The sequence below is a fragment of the Lichenostomus cassidix genome, chromosome 5 (genome assembly GCF_008360975.1).
Source record: "Lichenostomus cassidix isolate B80296 chromosome 5, HeHo_3.0, whole genome shotgun sequence".
NCBI classification, from domain to species: domain Eukaryota; kingdom Metazoa; phylum Chordata; class Aves; order Passeriformes; family Meliphagidae; genus Lichenostomus; species Lichenostomus cassidix.
The window spans coordinates 40,314,995-40,338,678 of NC_139486.1; the positions used below are offsets into that span (position 1 = coordinate 40,314,995).

The following is a 23,684-nucleotide window of genomic DNA, read 5'->3' on the forward strand; positions in this document are numbered from 1 at the left end:
CACCCAAGACAGAAGGATGCAGATCCCTCAAGACAGGGCCAGCAATTTCCCACAGAGAGCTAGTCAAGAGGGGCTTGGAAAAATTGTCATGGAGCTGACTCATCTTTCTGGAGAGAGCAGCTGGGGGTTCCCAGCTGTCCTTTCCCAGTACTGCTTTCCTTCATGCTTGCATTGTGCAACATAACACTGAGCCTGGCACAGGGGCCAACAGAAAGGCTCTAAAACTCCAGGCTTTGCTTTAGGTAGTAGTCTTCTGCTGCATTTACACAAGGGTTAGAAGTAGGACAGACAGTTATGTATTCCAAACAAATAGCTTCCAGAGACTGTAAAACCTGTCTCACAGAGCTGTTTTCCCTTTAAGGAGAAGCATGTGCTGCAGCACGTGTCTGCTCGCCAAGAAGGTAGACGTGTTAAATTCTGATTAGGGAAACTAAGATTATACTCCAAGCTTATGGTTCTGCTATCTTTTCTAGCAAGCAGCCAGGCAGTCCAAGTAACCTTCTTCCCTTTAATCAAAGCAGGTCAAACCCTTCCCTGAAGTCAGGCTCCAAGACTGCAAAATACCGCTAAGTCCCTGAACTACTTCAGCTGGAGCAAGCGACCTTCTCACAGACCTCGAGCTGCAGAAAAGTGCTATTTCAATTACTAACTTCTAAAAAGAGTCACCAGCATGTCTCTAAAGGCTTCAATCATCAGCAAGGCTGAAGAACACACTTTAGACAGCAGGGCTGGCCTGCACAGGGTGCAGCCACACAGCTCAAGATCCAGAGCAGACATGGGACTCCATCAGCAGCATTAGTGCTCACCTTTGCACAAGCACTCTCCCAACCAAAGCTCAGCAATTTTAGGAGACCAGAACAAGGCAGACAAAACCAGTAATGGTGTTGTAGGGTACAGTAGTATTTTCAGGCTGTCACCTTTCCCCTTTCCTCACATGCTAGGCTAGCTTTCTTGAAGAGAACTTTCTTTACACAGACATTAGCTGATGAACTCAGACCCAGGTTAAGGCATAAAGGAAAACTAGACAGTGCCCAGATACTGTTTTCAGCAAGACTCAAACACTGTCTTAACAAATACAGCTCTGCTTCCCAGGGTAGACTGCTACATGCTACTTAAAATGTATCATTTCTTCAAGAGTGGAGATAGCCTGGATGCTGATATCTGCAGAGGAGTCCTGCAATAGTACGAAGACAGGCCTGGACTCAGATGATTTTCCCTATCTTTAAAAGTGGACCATATCATATTCAGAAAGACTTAGTGGCACTTGAAAAACCTCTCCTCTCCCCTCCCTCCCAAGAACTTTCCTCATGGATGCTCAGAGCACCCCTGACTTCAGACTGTCAGACCACAGTTAACTACTCTTAGGATGGAAGTAGACACAGAGATCAAAGAGCAAGCACAGTAAGCCAAGGGAAACCAGATCCAGATGTGCCTCAAGTTCATCCCATGTACTACCAGCACCATGCAGCTATGCAGGGAGAGGAGTGAAACTGTGTGTAGGGACAGAGATCAGAAAGCAATGCTCACCTTATCATGATTCACTTCCCTCCCTTCTCTCCCAGCCTGACCCTTCCTTTTCCTTACATACTGCACAAAGGATAACAATATCAGACAGGCTATTTTCTTGCTGACAAGTGAAAAGCTGACCCCTTGCACTTCGCAACTACACCATTCCACTGCAAGTAGGCATCACCAACAGTTCCATCACCATCCACTTGACACACACTATCTAAGCACCCAAGTATGTGTGTTGGGTCCTCCCAGATCCAACTCCTATTCCAAAAGGAGTTCATCTCTTGCTAAGCCTCACACTTGAAAATAACTGCACCCAGTGGGCTGTTTTATTTCCCCAGATAAGCCCAATCTCCCCCACCTCCCAACTCCATTTCAAACAGGAGACTTGGACTAATACATCTTGTTACAAATCAAAACCAGCCGTTGGGACTCAAACAAAATTAGAGGTGTTCTTTGAAGCCTGCCTGACCTATTTAGGAGGGCACTGCCATCACTTACTTGGCAGGTTTTGTAGCTTTGCTGCTCAGGGACAGTTCAGCTGCTGCTCCAGATGTGTCAGAGAAAGTAGTTACAACTACTCTCCTTCCAGAAAGAACTCCTAATTCCTGCTTTCCCCTCCCAGTGCAGGAAGGGACCTGTGTGCACTGGAGGCAGCAGGTGGGTACGGGGAGTGGAGCTGCTTGGCACACCTGAGACACGCACAGCAGCTCTGGCATCCCTTAATTTCAGCGGTTCCCTCCCTCCTTCCAAAACTGTGGCCATTTCATTACTGAACACACTGGGCCAATATTCAAAGAAACACCATCTTCCAGCTAATTTTGGTCCAGGCCTTCCTTCTTACTCCACAGATGCTCACAATACTTACAAGGAACAGGAGATTGAAAAGGAAGAGGAAGTACTTGGTGACTTTTAGGCAGCCAGACCCCATCTTCTCTCACTTACGGGACCTAAGGGGAAAAGCAGACAGATGAGTTACATTACAGAGAGGTCCTCTGGGCAGCTTCAGAGCAATAGCCTTACCCTGTGCAGAGCTCTGGATCATCTGGTGGGTCTCAGAGCACATGGCCAGACAGTATGTGCTCTATAGAATACCAAAGCTGATTTTTCAGGACAGTAAAACAGGATACCTACAGTCACTGCCACCAAGATCTCCTGGAGAGTGACACAGAGCTATCAGCAGTTACAGAAAAGATTTAATCACAAATACACTGCTAATTCCATCACTATTTATATGGACTTTGCAACAGTAGCATCAACCAAAACACCAACTCCAGTTACTACTCCTGGTGGTGAAATGTGATGCAAGTTACTTCAATTCCCTGACAGAAGTAAAAGAGATGCATGGAGCTCCTGGAGCAGCACAGATTATTAAGGGCAATAAAGATGATTAAGGTGCTGGAACATCTCTCTTATAAGGACAGGCTGAGAGAGTTGGGCCTGTTCAGCCTCAAGAAGAGATGACTCAGAGGGGACTTCATCAATGTCTATCAGTATCTGAGGGGAGGTGCCACTAGGATGGACCACGCTCTGCTTGGTGATACCAAGCAATAGGACAAGAGGCAACTGGCAGAAATGGATGCACAGGAAGTTCCACCTGAATATGAGGAAGAACTTCTTTGCTGTGCATGTGACCATGCACCAGAACAGATTGCCCAGAGAGGTTGTGAAGTCTCCCTCACTGAAGATGTTCAAGAACCATCTTGATGCAATCCTGTGTCATGTGCACTAGGATGACCCTGCTTGAGCAGGGAGTTTGGACCAGATGACCCACTGTGGTCCCTTCCAACCTGACCCATTCTGTGGTTCTGTCAGCTTTCAGACAGTTCTGTTTCCTACATAAGCCAGAGAACTTTTAAGTTCCTTAAAATTTGCTTTACCAAGCTTGTTGCTCCAAACTGACCATGCCACTTTAAGAATCACCAGCCAGAGGAAGAGCAATACCAGGCTGGTGTCACCAGTATGACCTGGGAAGAAACAGCCTCAAGAGAGAGCAAGGTCAGCAGGGTTCCCTGCTGTCAGCCTGGGTGTACGAAGGATCACCGGAGCCCAGTACGTTCTTTTGTTTCAGTCAAAGGCTTTTGCTTAATCCCATTAAATATTTAGGTTAACTCTGGAGCTAAACTGGTATGTGGGCCTTGTTATAACTGGCTAGCCTACCCAACAAGCATTGGTCACCCTCAAACTACCAGAAGAGAGTCCAAGTCTGAATTCCGTGGCTGAAGTTGCTGCTCTAATTTCAAGGAATGCCATGGCTAGAGACTGTGCTAAATCCATCACTGCACAACACCTAGCAAGAGGTTATTGAGATGGGAAAGCAGCACAGATATAAAATGTCAGCCAGGTGTGCTACAGACCAATCTCAAAAAAATCTCATCTGTATAGCAGTCACTGCACCTAAAGAGCTCTTACTGCACACCCAGGTTAGCAATATCTCAATCAGTTTTTCTTCAGTTAACTCCTCAGGTCAGAGACCATAAAGCCAGAAGCACCCAAAAGTCGGTCCTTCAAATGAGCCATGGCAAACTCCCATAACAGTTTCCGGTCCATATGTACACCAAATATCAAACACACAGCATTCCCATTTTCAGTGCCCCTAGGCACAGCCATCAGTTATGAGCTGGTTCTGTTCCAGCACAGATGCACTACACAACAGCTGCATGCCTACCAACCTAGGAAAAGTGTATGAAGGCTCTCTGTTAGCAGAATTCTTCCTTTCCTCTGTGGGAGAACACTCTCTCAGGCCATTAATCCTGGAAGGTACCAACACCTAAGGCTGCACTTGGAAAGCAAAACTAGGATGCAAATTTTCCCATCCAGCTGGCTTGCTTCCTGGCTTCACCATGAACACATCTCCTCCTAATAGCATCAGAAACTGGAACCTGGTAGTCTAACCAGAATTCGAAGGCAGCCAGGTCCCTAAGTAATGATGAATTTTTCTTGTGAAGGTTGCAAATGTTTTTCTACTCTTTAACCTAGCCAAGAGCTAAGCTAGGTAACAACCTCCTGCACAATGCACTGGACTTCTTACTTCAAGACATCTGAGACCAGGTGCAATCCTCCTAATTTTCAAACTGGAGGGGCAAGTCCCAGTACTTGCTGACTTGCTTCCTGGCACTAAAAGCCATATGCTGCCTTTTTCCAACTCTGCCCACGCTGTTTTGATTAGTCAGGAAAACAGAGATTTGCAGAGCTGTTAGGATCTTTATAAACATTATTTTGGCTAATTAAGTAGTAAAGCAAGTTTACTGTAGAAGAAGATATGCCTGAGGTAAAAACAGTAAAATATTGCTTTCAGGGTTCTTCTAGCTATTTGTTAAAGACACATCATCTTCAATGTTTATTAAAAAAAAACAACAAAAAAAGCCCCACAAAAAAACCAACAAAAAACCCTCAAAACTAAGCCAAAACAAACAAAAAAAATCAACCAAAAAAACTCAAAACAAAACAAAACACCAACCCCAAAACAAACAACAAACCCCAAATGTGCATTACACCATTATGCACCATTCTCTTCTTGCCACAGGGCAATTTATCTCTTTCATAGCTTCTAGCCATAAAATAATTCAAAGTACAGTTTTCAAGTCAGAAGAGAAAAAGGCTCTTAGGGTTTTGCTTTGAGCTTTTAAGATACTTTAGAGTTCCACTGAAATATCACAGATTCTCCAATTTTCTGTTCTTTGGAAATTAACTTACTTTTGTTCACTACATCAATGAAACTCCTCAAAACTCTATCTTCTGAAATTGCAGAGACAATCACAAGACTAGCAACACTGTCATACAGTAGAAGCAGCAAATCAACAAAATTTGAGATAGGTCAGGTTTGGAAGCAGATGAGCTTGAAGTTATCACAACCAGGCATATCCACAGGCCACTCGGCAGCAAAAAGCCAGCTTACATTCCATAGCCAGTGCTGCAGTCAGAGCCCATTTGCCTTCTGAATTGGCCAAGTTTTGAGCCTTAATGTCTTGCAGCAATGCATGCAGAGGCTTAATACATGAAGTGTGCAGTTTTCAAATTCCACTGATTGTCCACAATTATTTTTTTCTTTCCTTCTCCACTTCTACTGCTTTGACTGTTTGAATTTTCACCCCCAAGCAGTGACACCCACTCTTTTCAACAACCCTGTATGTACACATCCAAATTTTCCCTGTCATTCCCCAGATTGATGCCAGCTCTGCAGGGGATTTCAAAAGGGACCATCAGCTTGGAGAATGGCATTTCTCCCAACCTCTCATTCCCCATCTTGTAAAGATATGCAGGATTATTTTTGCTACTGCCATAAAAACTTGGTTGCCAACACAGCCTGGTCAGCTGCTGTGTAGTTGATCCAGGGTCTTTCTTAGCCCAGGTTCAGTCCCAGGACCTGAAGGGAGAACTAATTCCAGCAAGGCATCAATTGATCCAGAACCCAAGGGGTTCCTGCCAGGAAGGAATGGAACAGGTCTGCACAAGCTAGACTGTGCATTCCCATCAGGGGATGGCTTCCTGCCCCCTCCATGACCTCCAGCTCTCAGGCCTGTTGTTCTCCCAGCAACAGTAATGACAGCAAGACCTGTATGTGGAGCAGCAACATAAAATCCAGGACATGTGTGCCTGAGGAGATGCGGACAGAGGCCGGCTTTGGGAGTGACTGCAGAGGAGTCCCATCACAGCTCAGAGATTAATTTATTTTTGTCACAGGAGCCTGTGAAACTCCCAGCCTCCCTCCTGTAAAAGGTGACCCAGAGAAGGACAGGTGATATGGGGGAAGTTGAATACCTCTGCTCCTGACCCCACCATTGGCCACAGAAGCAGGAGGGGGAAAATTCATGCACAGACATTATAACCACACCAGTCAAGGGGCAGAGAGGCTAAGTTAATTTTTAATTGCAATTCTGCTCTCTCCAATTAGATCCTGCACTGCCCCCACCCAGCAAGCACTGCGTGCTTGGTGCTCAGTGAAGTTTATGATATTTGGCCCAGGCTAGTGCTGTACATGCCTGTGCCATGCAGCTCTGCTGGGAAGGGCTCAGCTCTCCTCTGCAGCACCACCCTTGTGCTCACTCCACAGGTTTCTCCCTGATGAGCTCTGGCAGCTGAAGCACCTCAGCTGCCAAGTTACTGTACAGCACAAATAAGGGGCTCATTTATGAGTGCAATGAAAGAAAAGGAAGAAGAACCACAAAACAAACCAGAGCAGAACAGCTGTGGAAATCACCGTCTCAGTAGATTTTCAAACAAGTCCAAAGTTCATGCAAACCTATAAGGAAGCACACATGTTCCCAAGAGCACTGAGCTCTGACACTCAGTCCCAATGCTCCAACTCAGGTAAAAGAGGGTTCACATTGACTGCATCTACATAGCCTGAAGATGCTGTCCCCTCTTCCCCAGACTGTCTTGCTTAAGGAAAGGAAATGATTGGTTATAAAGAAGCTGTAGGTTGTTTCTGTGTGCTTTGACCAATCACTCCCACCTACCACCCCTCAGGCTCTAACACCAGGGAACATACAACAAAGGCAGATACTACAGTATGTGCTACTACCAGCTTCTACCAGGTTAGGATGAGGTCGAACCAGCACCAGATTTGGATTTCACAGATTGCTATTTCCCTTGCCCCCACCAAACATCTTGAATGCCCTGTAAAGCTGGCATGCTGGCTCAGTTCTGCTATCCCTCCTGCCTGCTAAAGGAGAAACTTCCAGGTTGACAGATGCAGAGATGCAGCAGCCAGCACTATGAACTAAGGTTCGGTAACATACCCTAAGGCTCCTGATCCTTCTTCACATCTTGCACCTGATGTGGCAGGTGGGATCTTTGGGTGAAAGTCCAGCTGGTCCACTGAAGCAACCTCCAAAGCAGCCTCAGCTGATCTCATGCACTGCAGATGCTTCCTGGCACAACAAGAAAGCACCATCTTCCCCAATTACCAAAGCCTTACACACTGCCACAGGTCATTTCCCTCAAGATATTACAAGGCTGGACACTTAAAATACCTAAAGGTGTCTCTGATCCTCCTTGTCTTTTCTTTGTCACACCACAACATTGACCAAGGTTAGCTGGGCTCATTTGCAGACAAATTGCCCAAGAAGCCCTGGAGATGGAGGAGCTCCCACTGCTGTACTCAGGTTGTATAACTGGCTCCCTCTGCCCAAAGCAACTAGCAGGTGTCCCTAGGAAGGGATTAGCATGCTGCTGGTTCCATAAAGATGTTTATCTGCACAGTAATTTGCATGAGGTTGAGGCCATTTTGAAGGCCAGTGCAGTTACTTTTTGCAGCATTATCCCAGTCCAGAAACCAGAAGCAGATTAGATGTATAGCTGGATAGAGACCCCAGAAGCCAGCACACTAAAGAAGTTGCTCACTAAATGATCACTTTCCAGCTCCAAGCCAGACACCCCCCACACAGGAGAGACTGGGGAAGGGGTAGCTCAGAAAGCCATGGGGCAGAGGAGGAAACTGGTTATTCTTTGCAGGATTCTGAGCCCTTTCACCCCAAAGCCCAGCTGCTTCTCTATCCATGCACATGTAATGTGGAACAGGCATTTGGCAATCAGAAAGTCTCCTGATCATGACTGATGAGACAGGACAGCTTCACACAACAGTACCAGTTAATGAACAATGACAGAGTTACTAAGTCTCCTGTTAACCAGGTACATCACTGCCCTCAGGGCAGGCACTGCAAGTTACAGCCCCATTAACATACAAAGAATATCCTAAGGAGTTCATCTTGCTGACGTTAATATACAAAGGCCTTGGACTTTCAGTACACCTGGGAGGTACATCTTCTCTCTGGTAAGCAAATAACCACAGAACTGATGAATGACTCAAGTCTGAATTCACTGAACTTTCCTTTAAGCTTCACACATAATACCAGCTGTGTAATGACCTTGAAAACATAAACAAGATTATGTTTATCGTGGAGATTTTCCAAATAGCACCTCTTCAAAAGTTATGATGAAAAGATTGAGGGAGAAGCTGGATCCCAAAAATTAAGATGCATATATATTATACATACATATATGTGTACCTCAGTGATACAGCTACAGTTTCTTTGTGAAGGAAAGTGTCAGTAGGAAACAAGGTTAGGAAACTACTTCTGCATAACACAAATTTTGAAAACGGAACAAAACTCTCCTATTCCATCTACTACTAGAGAGAGTTTCTCTCTAAATAGAAGCAATAGTCTTCAAGCTCGAGGAGAGGATCTGAGGGCAAAGCACAGAGAGACAAGCACAGCTACATCAGCCCACGAACTGCGGCATCACACTTAACTGTCAGCAAACTTTGAACTACCAGCACAGACATGTACAGCGAGACCCTAACAGCATCTGCAAGACATCTGCAGGACAGAGACTCAAATGTGCATGCAGTTCCTCCGCATTTGCTATTTCTGGGGAGAAGGGAGCAGACCAGAGTAAGGCAACAGTTGGCTGCAAGTACTGCAGAAATACCACTGGAAAGAACAGATTTCTCGGGAATAGTTTCTGAGGAAACTCATCAGCTCACACTGCAAAGGTAGACTTGGTCCTGGTGCACCCGGTAAGACATTCAGCTTTTCCATCTGATTTCTGTAGTTAATGTACTGTTGTGTGAATTATCTGACTAGCATCTGTGTCCTCCAGCAAGACCCTAGATTAGAAAGCACCCATAGGACTGTCTGCAATGGCACAGGTTTTTCAGAATGTTTTATCACAGCAAGCACACGTTGCATATCTTGTAAAAAGGAAATGCGTACTTTAGAAATGTGCTTCTGAAGCTTGACAGGAAGTGATCAGATATTTATAAACCACTATCATATCGCCAGAAAGAAACCAAGCTCACAGTTTGGTATCAAAGAGCAGCAGAGGTTTTTGAAGCGTCTGTTTTCATCTCTATATTTACAAGCAGTGCAATAGGTTTGAGAACATCTGGCCTTCACACTTCAGTTTGGAAGCCAACATTTAAGTAGGTCTTCAGTCTCTACAACTGGCAAATTGAGAAAGTTCTTTGCTATTTTCAGCCTACACACTCATGCTTGCGCAGCATGACAGTATTTGCAGGACAGCATTTCTCCGATTTAAGCAAAACTTTCCATACATCAATACCAGAGATACAACTCTGCCAAAAAAATGGGAGGAAAAAACCAACCCCAAACCCCACAAACTGTCCCAGAAGTCATTTGGTTCTCCTCTCCCCCTAAAAAAAAAAGGAGAGAAATTAATCAACTTACCAAAAATAGCAGACAGAAGAAATAGCCAAAAGTACAGTTTAGTGGACTTTTCCTTTTGAATTACCACGTATTACAATGTTAGTTGTGCAAGCAGCTCTGCAGGTCAGGTCCAGAAAGAGGTCTCCACACTGACTAAAGCCAGCAAACAATGCAGTAAAAATGCAGAGTTTTCACAAAACTGGTTGGGCAACTCTGTCACTTGACTACATTGGCTCTTTAATCGCTTCAACAACGAGACCAGCTCAGCTTTGTTTTCTGCACTTGGAGCTGTCAGGCTGCAAACTTAACCTCTGAAATGGATGTGCCCATCAGCTCCCACATCTGTCAGTGGTACCAGTGTGTCAAAAGCAGTCCCCCACTCTGCTCTGCCCCACACCTCCCCACAAAAGAGCAAAACCTGCGAGCAGGACCTGCACTCCAAACTGCAGCAGGGTGACCAGCACAGACAAGCAGCTTGTGCCCAGGTAAGCTCCTCCCCAGCATGGTTCTGCAGCACAGGGGATGCTTAGAAGTGTTTCCCTGTGCCAGTCATCAGCTTGGAAATCCTAGGTGCAAGTACATGCACAGGACAGGCTCCCCTACCTCCCTTCTCTTGCAAGCAGTGCCTTGGAGGTCAACAAGTCTCCTCCAAGGACTTGCACAATATCCCTCCCAAAGGCACTTGTCTTGGAGATATCTTCCCGAGACCCAGCAACTTTCCCCCTGTGCCAGAGAACCCAAAACCTACCATAATCCAGGCAGGAAGAAAGCCTTTTTTCCTATTTTATGAGACAGCAGCAGAGATTGAGACTTAGGTAGGAGCCAGGTGGTATAACTGATTTTTATCTTTTCTTCCTCCTCCCATAAAATGCAAGAGGTTAAGGTCGAGGACTTTTTACTGTGAAGTTCCCTTTGAAAACAAACTGGTTTTCAGTCACTTCCATTTTCTCAGATGCTCCGGCAAATAACTAGTGGGTGTTTAGATTCAGCACATCCATGACAAACACGTTTCTGGGAAGTTACAGCATCTGCCTGACCTGGGAAATGAAGTTTCCTACTCTTTTTTCCAGGAATTAGCAGAGAGAGTAGTTTTACTTCAAGGGCAGGAAGTTTTCCTCAGCTGGCAAGTTGCACAGCACTTAAACAACATCTCTCTCCACCTCCCCTCTCTTACTGAGTCCTCAGATCACATGCCTCCACAGACAGGTGTATGGGGCTGGGCACTGACACCCAGCAAGGGAAGGAAGCTGAGCTTACCCAGCACCATTCCCAGTAATTGCAGGTTCTCCTGGAGTTCATTTCGTAGCTGAAGGCAGACACTTCTAGAAGTCAAAGCAGTAGAGGTTGCCTATTCAGAAGGGCATAGGGCAATGAGCACTCCATTGTCCTTCTGAGATTAACCCCCTGGAGGAGCTTGGACACCTTGCCAAGTTAGCTGACTCACCAGAGCAATGAAGTCCCCCGCAGCTGACAGACCAGCCCACTGGAGAATGGAAGTGTCTTTGGGCACCAGGATTCTCCCCAGGACCTCCTCCCCAAGAGTACATCCACATGATCTCAAGTGGCAGAAAAGAAAAAATAAACCACCAAACAAACCCAAAACTCACCACAAAGCAAACAGAAGAGGCCTCTCGCTTGTTATTCCAAATGACTGTGAAGCTGCAGAATTAAGTAATTTTCCTTGAACAACAGAAGAGACAGGCTACTAGTCTGCTTTAATCATATCACATGCTTTGTATCAGATCCTTTGCTGATAGCAAGGCACTGATCTCAAGAAGCAAAGGCTTTAACCCTTTAGCCCACAGATCACACAGAGCTGGAAGACTACTGCAAATCCATCACAACTGGAAAGTGAAAAGTCTTGCTGGCACAGGAAAGTGCCTCAGGCCACAAGGGAATGCATCTTTTGGCTTGGTACCAAAACCTGCCACTTTACCATTTGTTTTTGCCAAATAGACCATTTGCTAATATGTAGCTACCTGTCCCAGTCCCGTGCCCCTGCTGGTATGCTGGCACTGCTACAGGTGATTCTAGAGCAGAAGAGCACAGATCAGCAGCTGTAACAATACCCCCTCTTCAGCAAGGTCTGCCCTGCCATCACCATGGGCCTCCAATCTGAAGGCCCCCTCTGCAGGCTGCCAGTACAGGAGTCAGAAGTCAGAATTCCTGCTAGATTCTCACCCAAAGCATCTCGTGGTCACTCCCATATCTGCATACCAGGGAGGAGAAGGGAGGCAAGTCAGCCAAACCATTTGTTACAAGCAGACAGGGCCAGCTGAGCCTGGGGTCTCCAAAACTCAGTGGTACAGAACCACACACGCTGTGGCAGCAGTGACACAGCCACAAAAGGTCACTGCCAGACTCAGCCTCTGCCCTAGAGGAAGCTGTACTTCCCACCAGACCATCCCGGGGTCACACAAGACCTTGTGCCCTGCTGGAGCATGGTCTGCCTGCCTGCTGACGAGAGAAGCATTGTCACAGACAGTCTGAGGATGAACATTTCACAACATCCTGAGTTTCATGCCACAGATACCACTTGACACCACCAGTGGGTACAAATGAAAAGAGAAAGCCGGAACTATAAAAAGCTCCGGAGGAAGGGATTCTGTCTCAAGCAGGCCGTTTCCAAAATGACATAGAGAGGGCAGGAGGGCAAGAAAAGCCCTGAAGTACAGGACTTTAAACCATAGATATTCTGAGTAATTTCCTGCTATTCAAAAATATTCATCTCGACCATATTTTCCCTCTCCAACATCACGGTGAATAATACAAATAGTTTCCCATTTGTAACTGGCAGCACCTTTCCACAACAGCCCTGGTGCACCCTTGGTGCCCTGATCACTCTGAGGATGCAACTCAGAAGCTATTTCAAACCTTTCTCTGGAACAGTCAGTCCCAACAGGGGCTGCTGTACAGTCTCTAAGATGTACAGCAGCATTGTCTGTAATTTTTTCCTTTCACCTTCACAGAAAACTCTCCTCATGCCAAGCTCTTCCTACAGAAGGAAGAAAGTGGAAAAGAAAGCTACATTGTACAGCAGTAAAGGGCAGCGCTGTGAAGAGCAAGAATAACACAGCATGAGCTATTACAGAAGCTGCAGCGAAGCTGCTTTTGTTCCCAGTCTAAGCATATCAGGAAGTGAAATGCCACAATAAGAAATCTCAGCGGACAAGGCTGGAAAACAGAGGGGTCCTCTAGAAAACATGTAGCCAGCTGGAAGAGATACCCAAAAACTTTTGGTTGCCCTTCTATGAAGGTGGCCCTGAAGGCCAAGGCAGGCTGCCATGCACAGAGGTGTTTTGCAACCTTGATAACTGTTACATTACCATGCAGGTAATCCCAGTGGAGTTAACTGGAGCAATACAAGAACATTACCTGCCACTTGCAGTTTAGATCACTCCTCCAACACCATCCCAAAAAAAAAGGAAAATAATCAATCAATCCTTCAAAGCAATACATGTGTAGGTTCTGGGCAGAATTGTTTCAAGCCAAGAAGAACAGACATATGGAATAGGTTCCCAAGGAATTTGGCAGTTAAAATAGACAGCAAGACTTTGAAAAGCTGAGTCTGTTTTGGGAAAAAGAGGGGCCTCCTTGGAGTCTGCAGACCTATGCACAGTGGTCTGGAAAACGGGTTCAGCTGAACCTGAACCAAGAGAGGCTGGGTGGCCTTTTCTACTTTCCTGAGAAGGTCTCCTTCTCCTTTTCTATATTTAGAGTACAAATATTTCAGAAGACTATTTGACAGAGGAATGCAGAAGAATAAGATAGAAAAGAGTAGTTCATGGGGTACCTATTTTAAAATGAAAGAACCCAGAATAACTAATTTACAAATAATCTGATAGCCTCAGTGCAGACATAAATGCTCCCATTTCAGAGGGGAAAAAAAGCAGGCTGTTTCTTCTTTAACTAGTAAATCATGATTGAGGCTAAGACTACTTTTTAATAGGACTGCAGATGCAATTTTTTCTTACTTGCCTCTGCCCCACCACATTGTTATCTTTCCCCCACCACCCACCTGGTTTTACTTCACATCAACTCCACAATTTTTAATCAAGCCAAACTTCCCAATCACCTAGAACTACACCAAAGGGTCTCATGCATGCTACCTGGGCAGGTTATGGCTCTGATACATGGTTCCCTCTGCCCCTAGGATATCAAACCACCTCTTGCTAGTGCAGCAGCTTGAAACCCAGCCCAGCAAAGCCACATTGCCTGATGAGAGGCTGCCAGCAGGTCCCAGCAACCACTGCAGGTCACCAGGGCTCTCCACTGAGATCCTGGGCACAGGAACAACCATCAGGCAGCACCACAGTAACACAGCTGCTGACCTGGCTCAACTCACACACCACTGCACAGGCTGTTCTTCCTGACAGCAAACACCCTGTGGCGAAGGCTGTCTCTCTTCTGGGCAGACCAGGAGCAACCGGTTAGGTTCCCGTGGGACAGCACCGGGTGCATGGCCACCTCCTTGTATACACACCACTGGGTCTTGCTGGGAGCTGACAGCTGGGATAGGAAGAGGTTTCCTAACTGCCTGAAGCTACACAAAGCAGGAACCTAGTGTTTTACTACAGGATCAAGTCTAAATCACTGCCACAACAGCCTCCAAAGCTGCAACACGATGGACTAGTAATGAATGCAGAAACACTCAGGCTCTGAGGCCACCAGCAGGACTGCAGCATCAAATCAAAGAAGCCTTTGAGGTCTTGGACCTCGGAATTAAAGCAGCTTGCAATTCCTCAAAATAGCCCTTCTTTGAAACAGCCTCTTCTGCCAAGGCAGCAGCCAGTTTGATGCAGTTTTTGACATTTAAAAATTCCCATGGAGTTTTGGCAACTGCATTTTTGTCACCTTAGGTTCATTCCAGGAAGCCGTGAGTCACAACACCTCCCCCAGGGAGCAAGGGCAAGAGGAAACTCTGACATTTCAGGTCCTCTCACATCAGGCAGGAGAAGCACCAGCAGCTGTGGGCATCACCTCCAACTCTTCAGGAGCAGCCAGGACCACCCCCATTTTAGCTGCAGTCGCACAAGGTGCTCTCACGCTTGGAAGATCTGGTGCGAAGGAGCCGCTGAGCTCTGTGCATGGGGAGCAGCCATCCCTGCAGCAAGCCCCACGGAGGGGCTGAGGCTCCCTGGCAAGGCTGATCTATCACACAGGGCTCCACTCCCCACACCACCAGCCTGCAGGAACTTCTGCCGTGCTTGCAGTCTCTCCCCACACTCATGTAGTCTCCCCAGAGAAGTGCAGCAGACATCTAGGGAATCAGGGAAGGGCTGTGCCTTTACCTTGTTTCACACGGCTCACCAGGGCTTCTCCACACAGCTGTGGTCTAGCGCTGTTCTGCACAGCAGCTGCCGAGCAGAAGTCTTCTCTAATTAAAAGAGCTTCCTTCGGGAATAGGCAGACTTACTGCACAACTCAGTGTGCTCTTTAGCTATTCCATGTGCATCTCTGCAAGCCAGCATTAGAAAGGGACCTGAATGCAAAGAAGAGTCCAGCAGCTTCTTAGACTGTCGGGAAGTACATTTAGGCAGCTGAAGTTTTGTCTGGTTGGAGTTCCTCTCCCCTGAAAGACTTCAGAGGCAAGCATAATTAGAACTCCTGACTGCCTTTTAAGCCCCAGTATCTTCAAGCATGCAGCATGGATACTGCAGAATAATTCCCATATCTCCTTGGTCAGTGCTAAATTCAAGGCAACCGCAAGGCCAAACAGCCTTGCTAACCTGCAGGTCAGCAGTCTGTCTCCTTAATCCAAGTCCTGCTCTGCTTCTGTTTTACAGCAAGCCTAGCTCCAGGACACAGAAGAAAGGGAGTGAGAGCACAAGAGAACAAGGAAGCACACTGGGAAGTTGAGGACATTCCAGCAAAGCCACTCAAGACTGACTCATCACCAGCAACTTCAATACATGAGGACACCCATGACAGACACATGAGCAGTTCCACAGCCGGCAAGAGGATGCTTTTTGCCACACCACTGAGTGGAAGAAGCCCCAGAACCAATGCAGCCCTAGAAATGGTGTCCTATCACCACACCAGCCAGAACAGCACCCTTTTATGCAAAGAGTACTCGACAAGTTAATTGATTACAAGCAGAGAGGAGAGGAGCGGAGTAGAGCAGTCTGCATAATGACTTTTGAAAGCAGGCACAATAGCTCCGGGGACCAAAGTTCAAAAAATCCCTTGATATTGACACCACTGAATAGAGAGCTTTTTTTTCAATTTCTTTCCACACACATTCTAAGTAATGTTAAGTAAGCCATTTGTAGGACCAAGGAGAAATCAGAAGAAAATCATGTAGGAAGGGAATAAGGCACTCCCAATGCAAATATTTTTTCCTCTATTACTTGAATATTTAGAAACTGAAATGCCACAAAAGGTATAGAAACTTCCCTGGAAAGGTCTATCTAGAGCACTGAGGCATTTTGTGCAGTAGTATAGATAACCTAGTTAAATTAGACTTCACAAGTGATTCCAAACAAAAGTGCTAACCATCTATCACAGGAGACATACTGGCTCCAGGCATTTAGGATTTGCATATTCTTATATTATGGGATGACAGTATCTGTGCTTGAAGTCCTAGGCAAGTGCCAAGATGCCCTTTCCATGCCTGTCTTGCATGCTGTTCCAAGAGCCCTGCACCAATACAGCTCAGGTCGAGACCCCATGGCAACACAATGCACAAAACCCCAAAGGCAGCTCACTCGAACCTGCGGCAGTCTGGTCCACCAGCTCAAGCAAAATCAGCATCCTGCAGCAGCTGCTTTTAGAGACAGACAAGATGCTGCATGAAGCCTCTCCTGTAGAGGCAGGAGCTGAGGGCATCAAATTCCTCTGTAGCCCCTTGAACCCATCCTGGAGAGGGCACAGAGGATCAAAGAGCAGTGACCAGAGCAAGGTGGTGGAGAAGAACATGGTTGGATCCAGTGACTGTAACCCCTCTTCCGGAACAACTCTGGGACACAGCCTCCTTCATTCCCAACAGGTAAAGCTACTTTACAGCATGTTCAGTCCCTGCTATGCAAACCCCTCTAAGGTAATTCCTTTCCCTCCCCTTCCCCAAACTACCTCCATGGCAATGGCTGGGCAGCAGGAGGGACCAAGGGCAGTTCCCAGCTCCAGCTGTGGGAAGATCAGCTCAGCTCAAGGTGCATGACTGCAGCTCTGACAGCTCATCTGTTCCTTTGCCTGTATATGAGAGACTGAAGTAGACTTGTTTTGCCAACAAAGGGAACTCCCCATTATATAACTTCAAATCTTCACGCTGCTGGATATCCTAATGTATACAGGTCGTTCCAGATCAGCATTTCTCCAGGACACATGGCTATGGGATTATGATCATACTGGAAGAGATCAGAAATCTGCTTACATCTCAGCAACAATTTTGTAGTAAAGGGTAAAGCACTTTCATGATGCACCTGCCTCAAGGCTGTGCTGCAAAGAAACTAAAATCAGCAGCACCCTTAACAAATCCCACCAGTACTTTGCTTATGTGCAAGGCTCTTCCTCTGGTCCTACTCAGCTTTTGAGTTCCTTAAAGACAGACAGGGCACTTAACACACCAGCAACTTGCAGAAATTAAGTACATGCATTGGAGTGCGGTTTGACTTGCTTTTAAATGGTGGTGTCCTAGTTCTGAAGCTCCATCAAGGAGACAAAGAACTAGAGCAGTCAGCCAGACAGCCTGCGCGCACACCTCTTCCCACAGGACAAAGCTTGTCCTCAGCTTAGTCTCCTTCTCCTTTTCCCCTGTATTTACTCTGGATGAGCTACAAACCACCCAGCTTCCCTGGCTCTGCGGTGTTCAGAAGGACACATGCTTGGGTTCTGAGCCCACAGTCTCCAATCCCTGCTCCCATCCCAACAGGCTACTGTTTTATTCCCTTTTTCTGCTGTGATCTACCAGGCAGTCCCTTTCACAGAGCAGCCCAAAGTAACGGCTCATCTTTCTTCCAGAAAATTAGCTAGCTCTGAATCTGTCAGTGCACACAAGCAGTGATTTAAGCAATCTCCACTGCGCAGTTCCTTTGCTTCACTTATCACCCCATCTAGACTGAAGTCAGCCATTAACTGCTTCAGTGTTTCCAAGCCCTGATAGCCCAGACAGCTTTCAGCAAATAGGCTCTGCCACAGCCAACCAGCCATCAAGGAACTGCTGGCACTGACTGTGCCTCCTGTATTATTCCTTTTACCATGCCAAGAGAGCCTGTAATTTTTAGCCTTTCCTCCATTTCATTCCCTCTAAGAATCCAGAAGAGCCAAAAAGAGACAGAGGTGGTTAGGTAATGATTGCATCTTATTACACAGTTGCTAAAGGAAAGGTGGCTCACTCAGGCACCCCTTCACACGTATGTCATTAATCATTAGCCTCTAGAAAGCTCCAATCCCACATTCCTCCAACAGATGCATTAGTGCAAGCACACACCTTATTTCTTTGCCCAGTAAAGCTGACAACCGCAGGGTGGGGAGTAGGCTACTGAGCCCAGCTGCCCCTTTGCTGCACAAAAGGACTCCAGATCTCTGAATGGCACGATCCACGTTCAGAGACAAATTAAGGCACGGATAGAGAAGAAGGGGATACAGAGGTCATGCTCCAGTTTTAGAGAGGTGAAGTTAAGGCACGGTAGGGTGAGTGCCATAATTCCTGACAGAAATAAGTTCGTTTTGGTGCACATAAGTTTTTCCACAGAGGAAACGGAGGAGTAAGTGCAAGAACTGAGGCTTCGATCGTCCCTTCTTACACAGGCCCACTGGAAACATTGCTACCTCCTCCACCCTTCCGAGCTACTCGACCAGAGCCTGAGCCCTGCCAGACCCACCCTCTCTAGCACCTCCAACTCAGCAGCCTACAGAAACGAGAGCAGGAAGAAAGTGACTGCCATTCCACCGGCAGCATTAAAGTGGGGCAATAATCACTGCTTCAGATAGCATGGGGCATGATCCCATTCCCAGAATCACCCTGGCATTCCCGTAACAGACCCTCTTTGATCAGTGCCCAAAGGTCTTTGTGGCAACACCTTTTGCCTGTGCTGTGTGCTTCCTGCTGTAACAATGCCAGCAGGCATGAAGAACCCGAGCCACAGCTTCAGCTGAAGAATGCCCTGGGACCTGTGGTTACCATAGGTCTGCAAAACTCCCACCTGCATCCCTGTGACTTAAACATCTACTGGACGAACACCTGCAGTCCTGGATGGACCCTTACAGCTGTGAGACCAGCACATGGAGTAACAGAAGAGGGATAAAACCTTTCCTTGGTTACAGTCACATCAGAAATTTCATACAAACCAGCCCCCCTTGCACTTCACAGAGCTTGAAGCAGGATGGTTTGAGTAGCAGGGACAAGAAAATCTCCACAGATCTGTGGAAAGGCCTCATTAGAGCATTTCCTGCAGCAGCTTACAGTTGTAGGTCACACTACACCTGCCCGTCAGCCCAGAACTAAAATAGAGACAATAACAGTAATGAAGAGAGTCCAGATGAGCCACATCATTAAAGCCGCTAAATCCTCTTAAGGGAGGAGCTTCCATGCAGCAGGAGAGAGATTGCCCACAGGGAGGGCTTTCTCCAGGCACTCAGCTTGCGTCTTGCTCTATTTCTGTTGCACGCAGATGCTGCAAGACTTCACCCAGCCCTGCAGCACAGGGATGAGAATGCCATCTCAGTGGTCCCAGAGCCCTCGGCAGGGATGGAGACACCAAGACAAAGAGGGGTTCAGGTCCAAGGAGGCTACACCAAGTGAAGCTATTGTGGCAGCAAGATCCTTCTATGAAAGGAGTGTTAAATGACACGATGTTAGGAGTGAGGAGAGGCTACTGACTTCTCTGAGCTGTTCCAAATCCACACATCAGCTTGCAGAGCAGATGGCAAAGACTCTTTTCACCTGTGTGAGCAGCCCAACATGAGCAAGCATCCAAAAATTTTTTTTTTCTAAAGAAACACAGCTGCAGCTGTGGGAGTCCCTGCTCCAGCCAAAGGACCAAAACCAAGTGTGAATGTTAAAAACCACCTCACTGTTGCAAGAGGTTCTGTTATGGAACACTGGCAGATCTTCTACCACCCTTGTAGTGATATTGCAGAACAGGTCACTGACTGCACCACCCAGTGCCCTTCTGCCTCATTAACACTTTCTTCACATTTAATGCTCATGAAGTATTTAGTAGCAGCGGAGTAATTAGTCATTTTTACAGCTCATCATATGCTTGACATCAGCATACAGCAGCACAGTATCAAGACTGCTCTTCTCACTAGACAGCTCCATCTAGATTTTCAGAGCAGTGTTTCTACACTTTGACCTTGTGGTCCACCAAAAGGATTCAAGCCACAGGCTTCTGTTTGACAATTCTCAGGCAGCAAGCAAGCTTTACAGCATTTGGCTCACATCTCAGGCTTTGAAGGGGATTTTTCTCAAGCCCAAGATGTCTGAGAAAGTAAAAAAACCAAAAAAACAAAAAAACAAAAAAACAAAAAAAACACCCAAAAAAATAAACGGAAAAAAATTGGAGAGGAAGTATCACTGATGGCAGATTTCAAGTCAAGCTCTCCAGCTGTACACCATTGCTTTCACAGAAGCACACGGGTGTTGTCAGAAGCTAACTACACAGAGGCCTCACAAGTGGTGGGATGGGTTACATGCCTGTGAACCTCTACTGTCAACAGCAGCTCAAACACCTCCAAGAGCAGCTCTTCTCCCCAGCCACTAACTCTGAGGGCACTGCAATAGGACACTGTCCCTCCCTTGTACCACTAGTAAAGTTTCAACTTCTCAACTTATACACAATATGCTAAGCTCGTCTAAGACACAGGGACACTTTATCCTAAACTAGCTTTACAGTTTACTGAAGCCAACGTTTAGATTCCAGGATGGCTGGGTCTGGGTTTTGGCTTTTTTTTAACTTGTACCAAACACCTCATTTTACATTAAAGCACACACAGCAGAACTTTAATGCTCTGAGGCAGAACCGGCATGCCTGGATTGTAACAAGCCGCTAGCTATCCCCTTATTCCCCTTATCAACAGATTTGTCACCACAAATCTGTTTGCAGTTGCACTGCAAAGGCAATTCACAGCCAACATCTATCCAGCCAGCTGTTGAACTTCAAGCACTACTCTGAACTCCCTGCAGGGATCTTAAAAGGGAAGGGGGGGAAAGGGACACGGCAGGCTTGGCCAGCACCAGATTTCTATAGTCGTAATAGGGTAAGATCGCTACAGAAGCATCTAATCCACATCTTGGAAATCAATCAAGACAGAGCCGACTGAAGCCAGCTGTATGCCCAGTCTCATCAGCAGGCAGCAGAGGCACTCGGCTGAAATGCCCGCACAGCGGCAACCCGCCGGGCCCGCAGAACCCGCTCCTGTCCAGGGTCCGCTGCACCTGGCCAAGGTCTCTCTCAGGTCACACACCGGGGTCTCACAGCTCAGCCCCGACTCGAGTGTGCAGGGGCGCGCCTGAGAGCGGCGAGCAGCGGGGAGAGAGAGGCTCCCCCGGCCCCGCACGCAGCCCCGCTGCCTGCCCGGCTGCTGCTGCCGAACCGCCGTGGAGCTCCCATCCCGGCCACCAGACAGCCCCGCAGAAACCCCCCGGGAAGTCTCTGCCGGGCACGGCCCCCGTCCCGCCACGCCGAGACCCCCGGGTCGAGGGGAGCGGCGTGTCCGGGCGCGGCGGAGGGAGTCCCGGCCCGCGCCTCCCCTCCCGTGCCGCCCCGCTCCCCGGCCCTCCGGCACGGGCGGCCGCGGCGCGCCTACCTGCTGCTGGCGGGCTGGGCACTGCTGAGCTCGGCGCAGCGCTCCCCTCCGCCGATGTGGCCCCCGGGGCGGAGCCGGCGGCTGCGCTGAGCCGGCCCCGGGGCGGGCCACCGCCCCCGGCCCTGCCCGGCCCCCGGCGGGCGCTGCGCAGAGCCGGCGCGTCGCCCGCCATGCCCGCGGCCGTGCGCTCCTGCGGCCCTGGGGGCTCCGCGCAGCGCCCGGCACTGCCCGCTCCGAGCCCCTGCTGCTCGCTCCTCAAACCGAGCCGCACGGTTCCCATTGCCCACCTGCGAGGCCTCGGCCGCTGCCTCCTCCTCTCCACCTGTGGCCAAGTCGCCCCGCTCCGCTCGGGCAGGTGGCCAGGCAGTGCGCTGGGGCCCTTTGCCCTGCTCGCTGCGCTTGCCGTGAGCCCGGCTGCTCCCTTGAGCCCTCTGTCTGGCCCGCCAAGGAGGTGCAACAAGCGCACACACACACACACACACAAACACCCCTCAACCACTCGCAGCGTGTCTGGTCTTGCGAGACGCACGCTGTGGCTCCCTGCCCAGTGAAAGCAAGTCTGATGACCCACCGAAAGATTTTTCCAGTGGGCAATTTCGCTGCCCCAGTGAATCCTGTAAACATCAGCCGGGCTGCACATTGCTCCCCCTCCAAACCCCGTTAAGCTCTTGTTGCCCCAGTGCCTCCAGCACTGTGAGGGCGGTGAGGGTTCGCATGGTGTGGCTGCTGTTTGCTCTGCTGACCAGTGCCAGTGCATTGTTTCCCTGGGCTTCTCTGTTTTGTGCAGTGTATCCGCTCTGCGCAGCAGGCAGCAAGCTCAAACCACCAGCTCTTTGTTCTTGGCACGTGGCATAATTAGCCCAATGGGATCCTGCCTCTTCTCCACTGGCAGAAAGCAAATAAAAATAAAAGTGGTAAGGCAATCTAACAGTAGCAACAATGGGATCCTCTGTAAATCCTCATTTCAAAGATACTGAAACCAAACCCATGAAGCTAATCCTAAAATGAAGGAAGATCAGGAGGTCCCTCACCCTTCTGAGGAACAGCATTCCTCACTTTCATGTATTCTGCTGGCAGGAGGAGGACCAGCAAACTCACAAGATCCCAGACATCATTCCTGGAGGCAGCAAAAACCAGTTTGGCTTTTGTACTGAGAGTACAGGTGTACAATGGCCACCTTGCTCTCTCCTTACAAGATGCCTCTTGGTCACCTTTCTGTGTCTGAAGGCTGATTCCTTACTACGCTACCAGGCTTCAAGGAAAAGATTTTAAAAGGTCCTTTTCTAGGCTGTACTTTATTAATTGCATTTACTTGACCTTGATTCTTGCATTTAGAGTCCCATCCAGTCCAAACCTTTCTGGCAGCTCCCAATCATCTCCTCCAGTACCAGGATTAAACACATCCTTCTCTTTTTCAGCAGTAGCACTCAGGAGCCTTCCCACTATCCTGTGTATTATCCTGCAGACATCTTTTTTGTCAGGATGAGCGTGTGGCCATGCAATGGGCAAAGACAGGTCGCATAACAAGTCCTTCTTCGTGCGTGTTGGATAGAGTGAGACAGGAGGGGCCACGGGAGGTGGCTGCACCTGGAGACCAAATGTCACTTGCTGAGTGCCACACACCTTGCATGCGGTACTGTGAGCTCCATGTCCTCCTCTGTGCCACCAGCAGGTAACTGCAAGCTCATCAGCTGGTATGAGGGCTCAGCTGGAGAGAGGGAATTGAAATGCAGGTGCTGAGGCAGAAGAGGGATGATAAGGTGGAAGTGAAATGACTCGCTCTGCAAAGGGGTTTTTGGGGGTGTGGTCTCACCACCCCTATTTCTGCAGCTGTTCACAGCAGTACCAGGCTATTCATGGCCTGCAAACGGTCTAATTTTGCTCAGACTCCTTTCTCATACAAAAAAAATTCATAAGGTCAGTTGTTAGTGTCTAAGACGAGGCCAAATTATGCATGGGAATTATTTGGGGCAATATCTGAAAACTCATTTACAACCAGTCTTGGAGACCATGTCTCTCTGGAAATCAGCAGCACTCCAGCATTTCTTTTCAAGCAGGATTAACCTTCATTAAAAACTCTTCTATTCTCAAACAAAATACTGACAGTACTTTTTCTTTACCGTTTACCTCTGTGTAATAATCTTTGTCTTTAATTCAAAGATCTGCTCAGGCTTATGCCTGTACTCTGTAAGCCAGAATGCTTACCTGTTATGACACAAGGCTCTGTGGGGCAGGTGAAATAGCATCTGCCTG

General features: G+C 47.9%; 1 protein-coding gene across 6 annotated transcripts in view; it reads right to left on the reverse strand.

The window, feature by feature from the left end:
* The window catches only part of CD82 (CD82 molecule), a 38,676-nt gene extending 16,650 nt beyond the window's left edge, over positions 1 to 22,026 (reverse strand). The window contains exons 1-3 of one of the 6 annotated variants that reach the window (XM_085062617.1): positions 21,432 to 21,481; positions 11,291 to 11,363; positions 2,381 to 2,462 (exon numbers count right to left, since the gene is read on the reverse strand). In XM_085062617.1, the coding sequence (XP_084918743.1) occupies positions 2,381 to 2,443 (63 nt within the window). In that variant the 5' untranslated portion in view covers positions 2,444 to 2,462; positions 11,291 to 11,363; positions 21,432 to 21,481. Of the gene's footprint in view, positions 1 to 2,380; positions 2,463 to 9,704; positions 9,840 to 11,290; positions 11,364 to 19,503; positions 19,528 to 21,431; positions 21,572 to 21,718; positions 21,848 to 22,002 lie in introns of those variants that run through there. The other 5 variants (XM_085062622.1, XM_085062618.1, XM_085062616.1 and 2 more) reach the window with 5 other exon arrangements.
* Between the last annotated feature and the right edge of the window lie 1,658 nt (positions 22,027 to 23,684).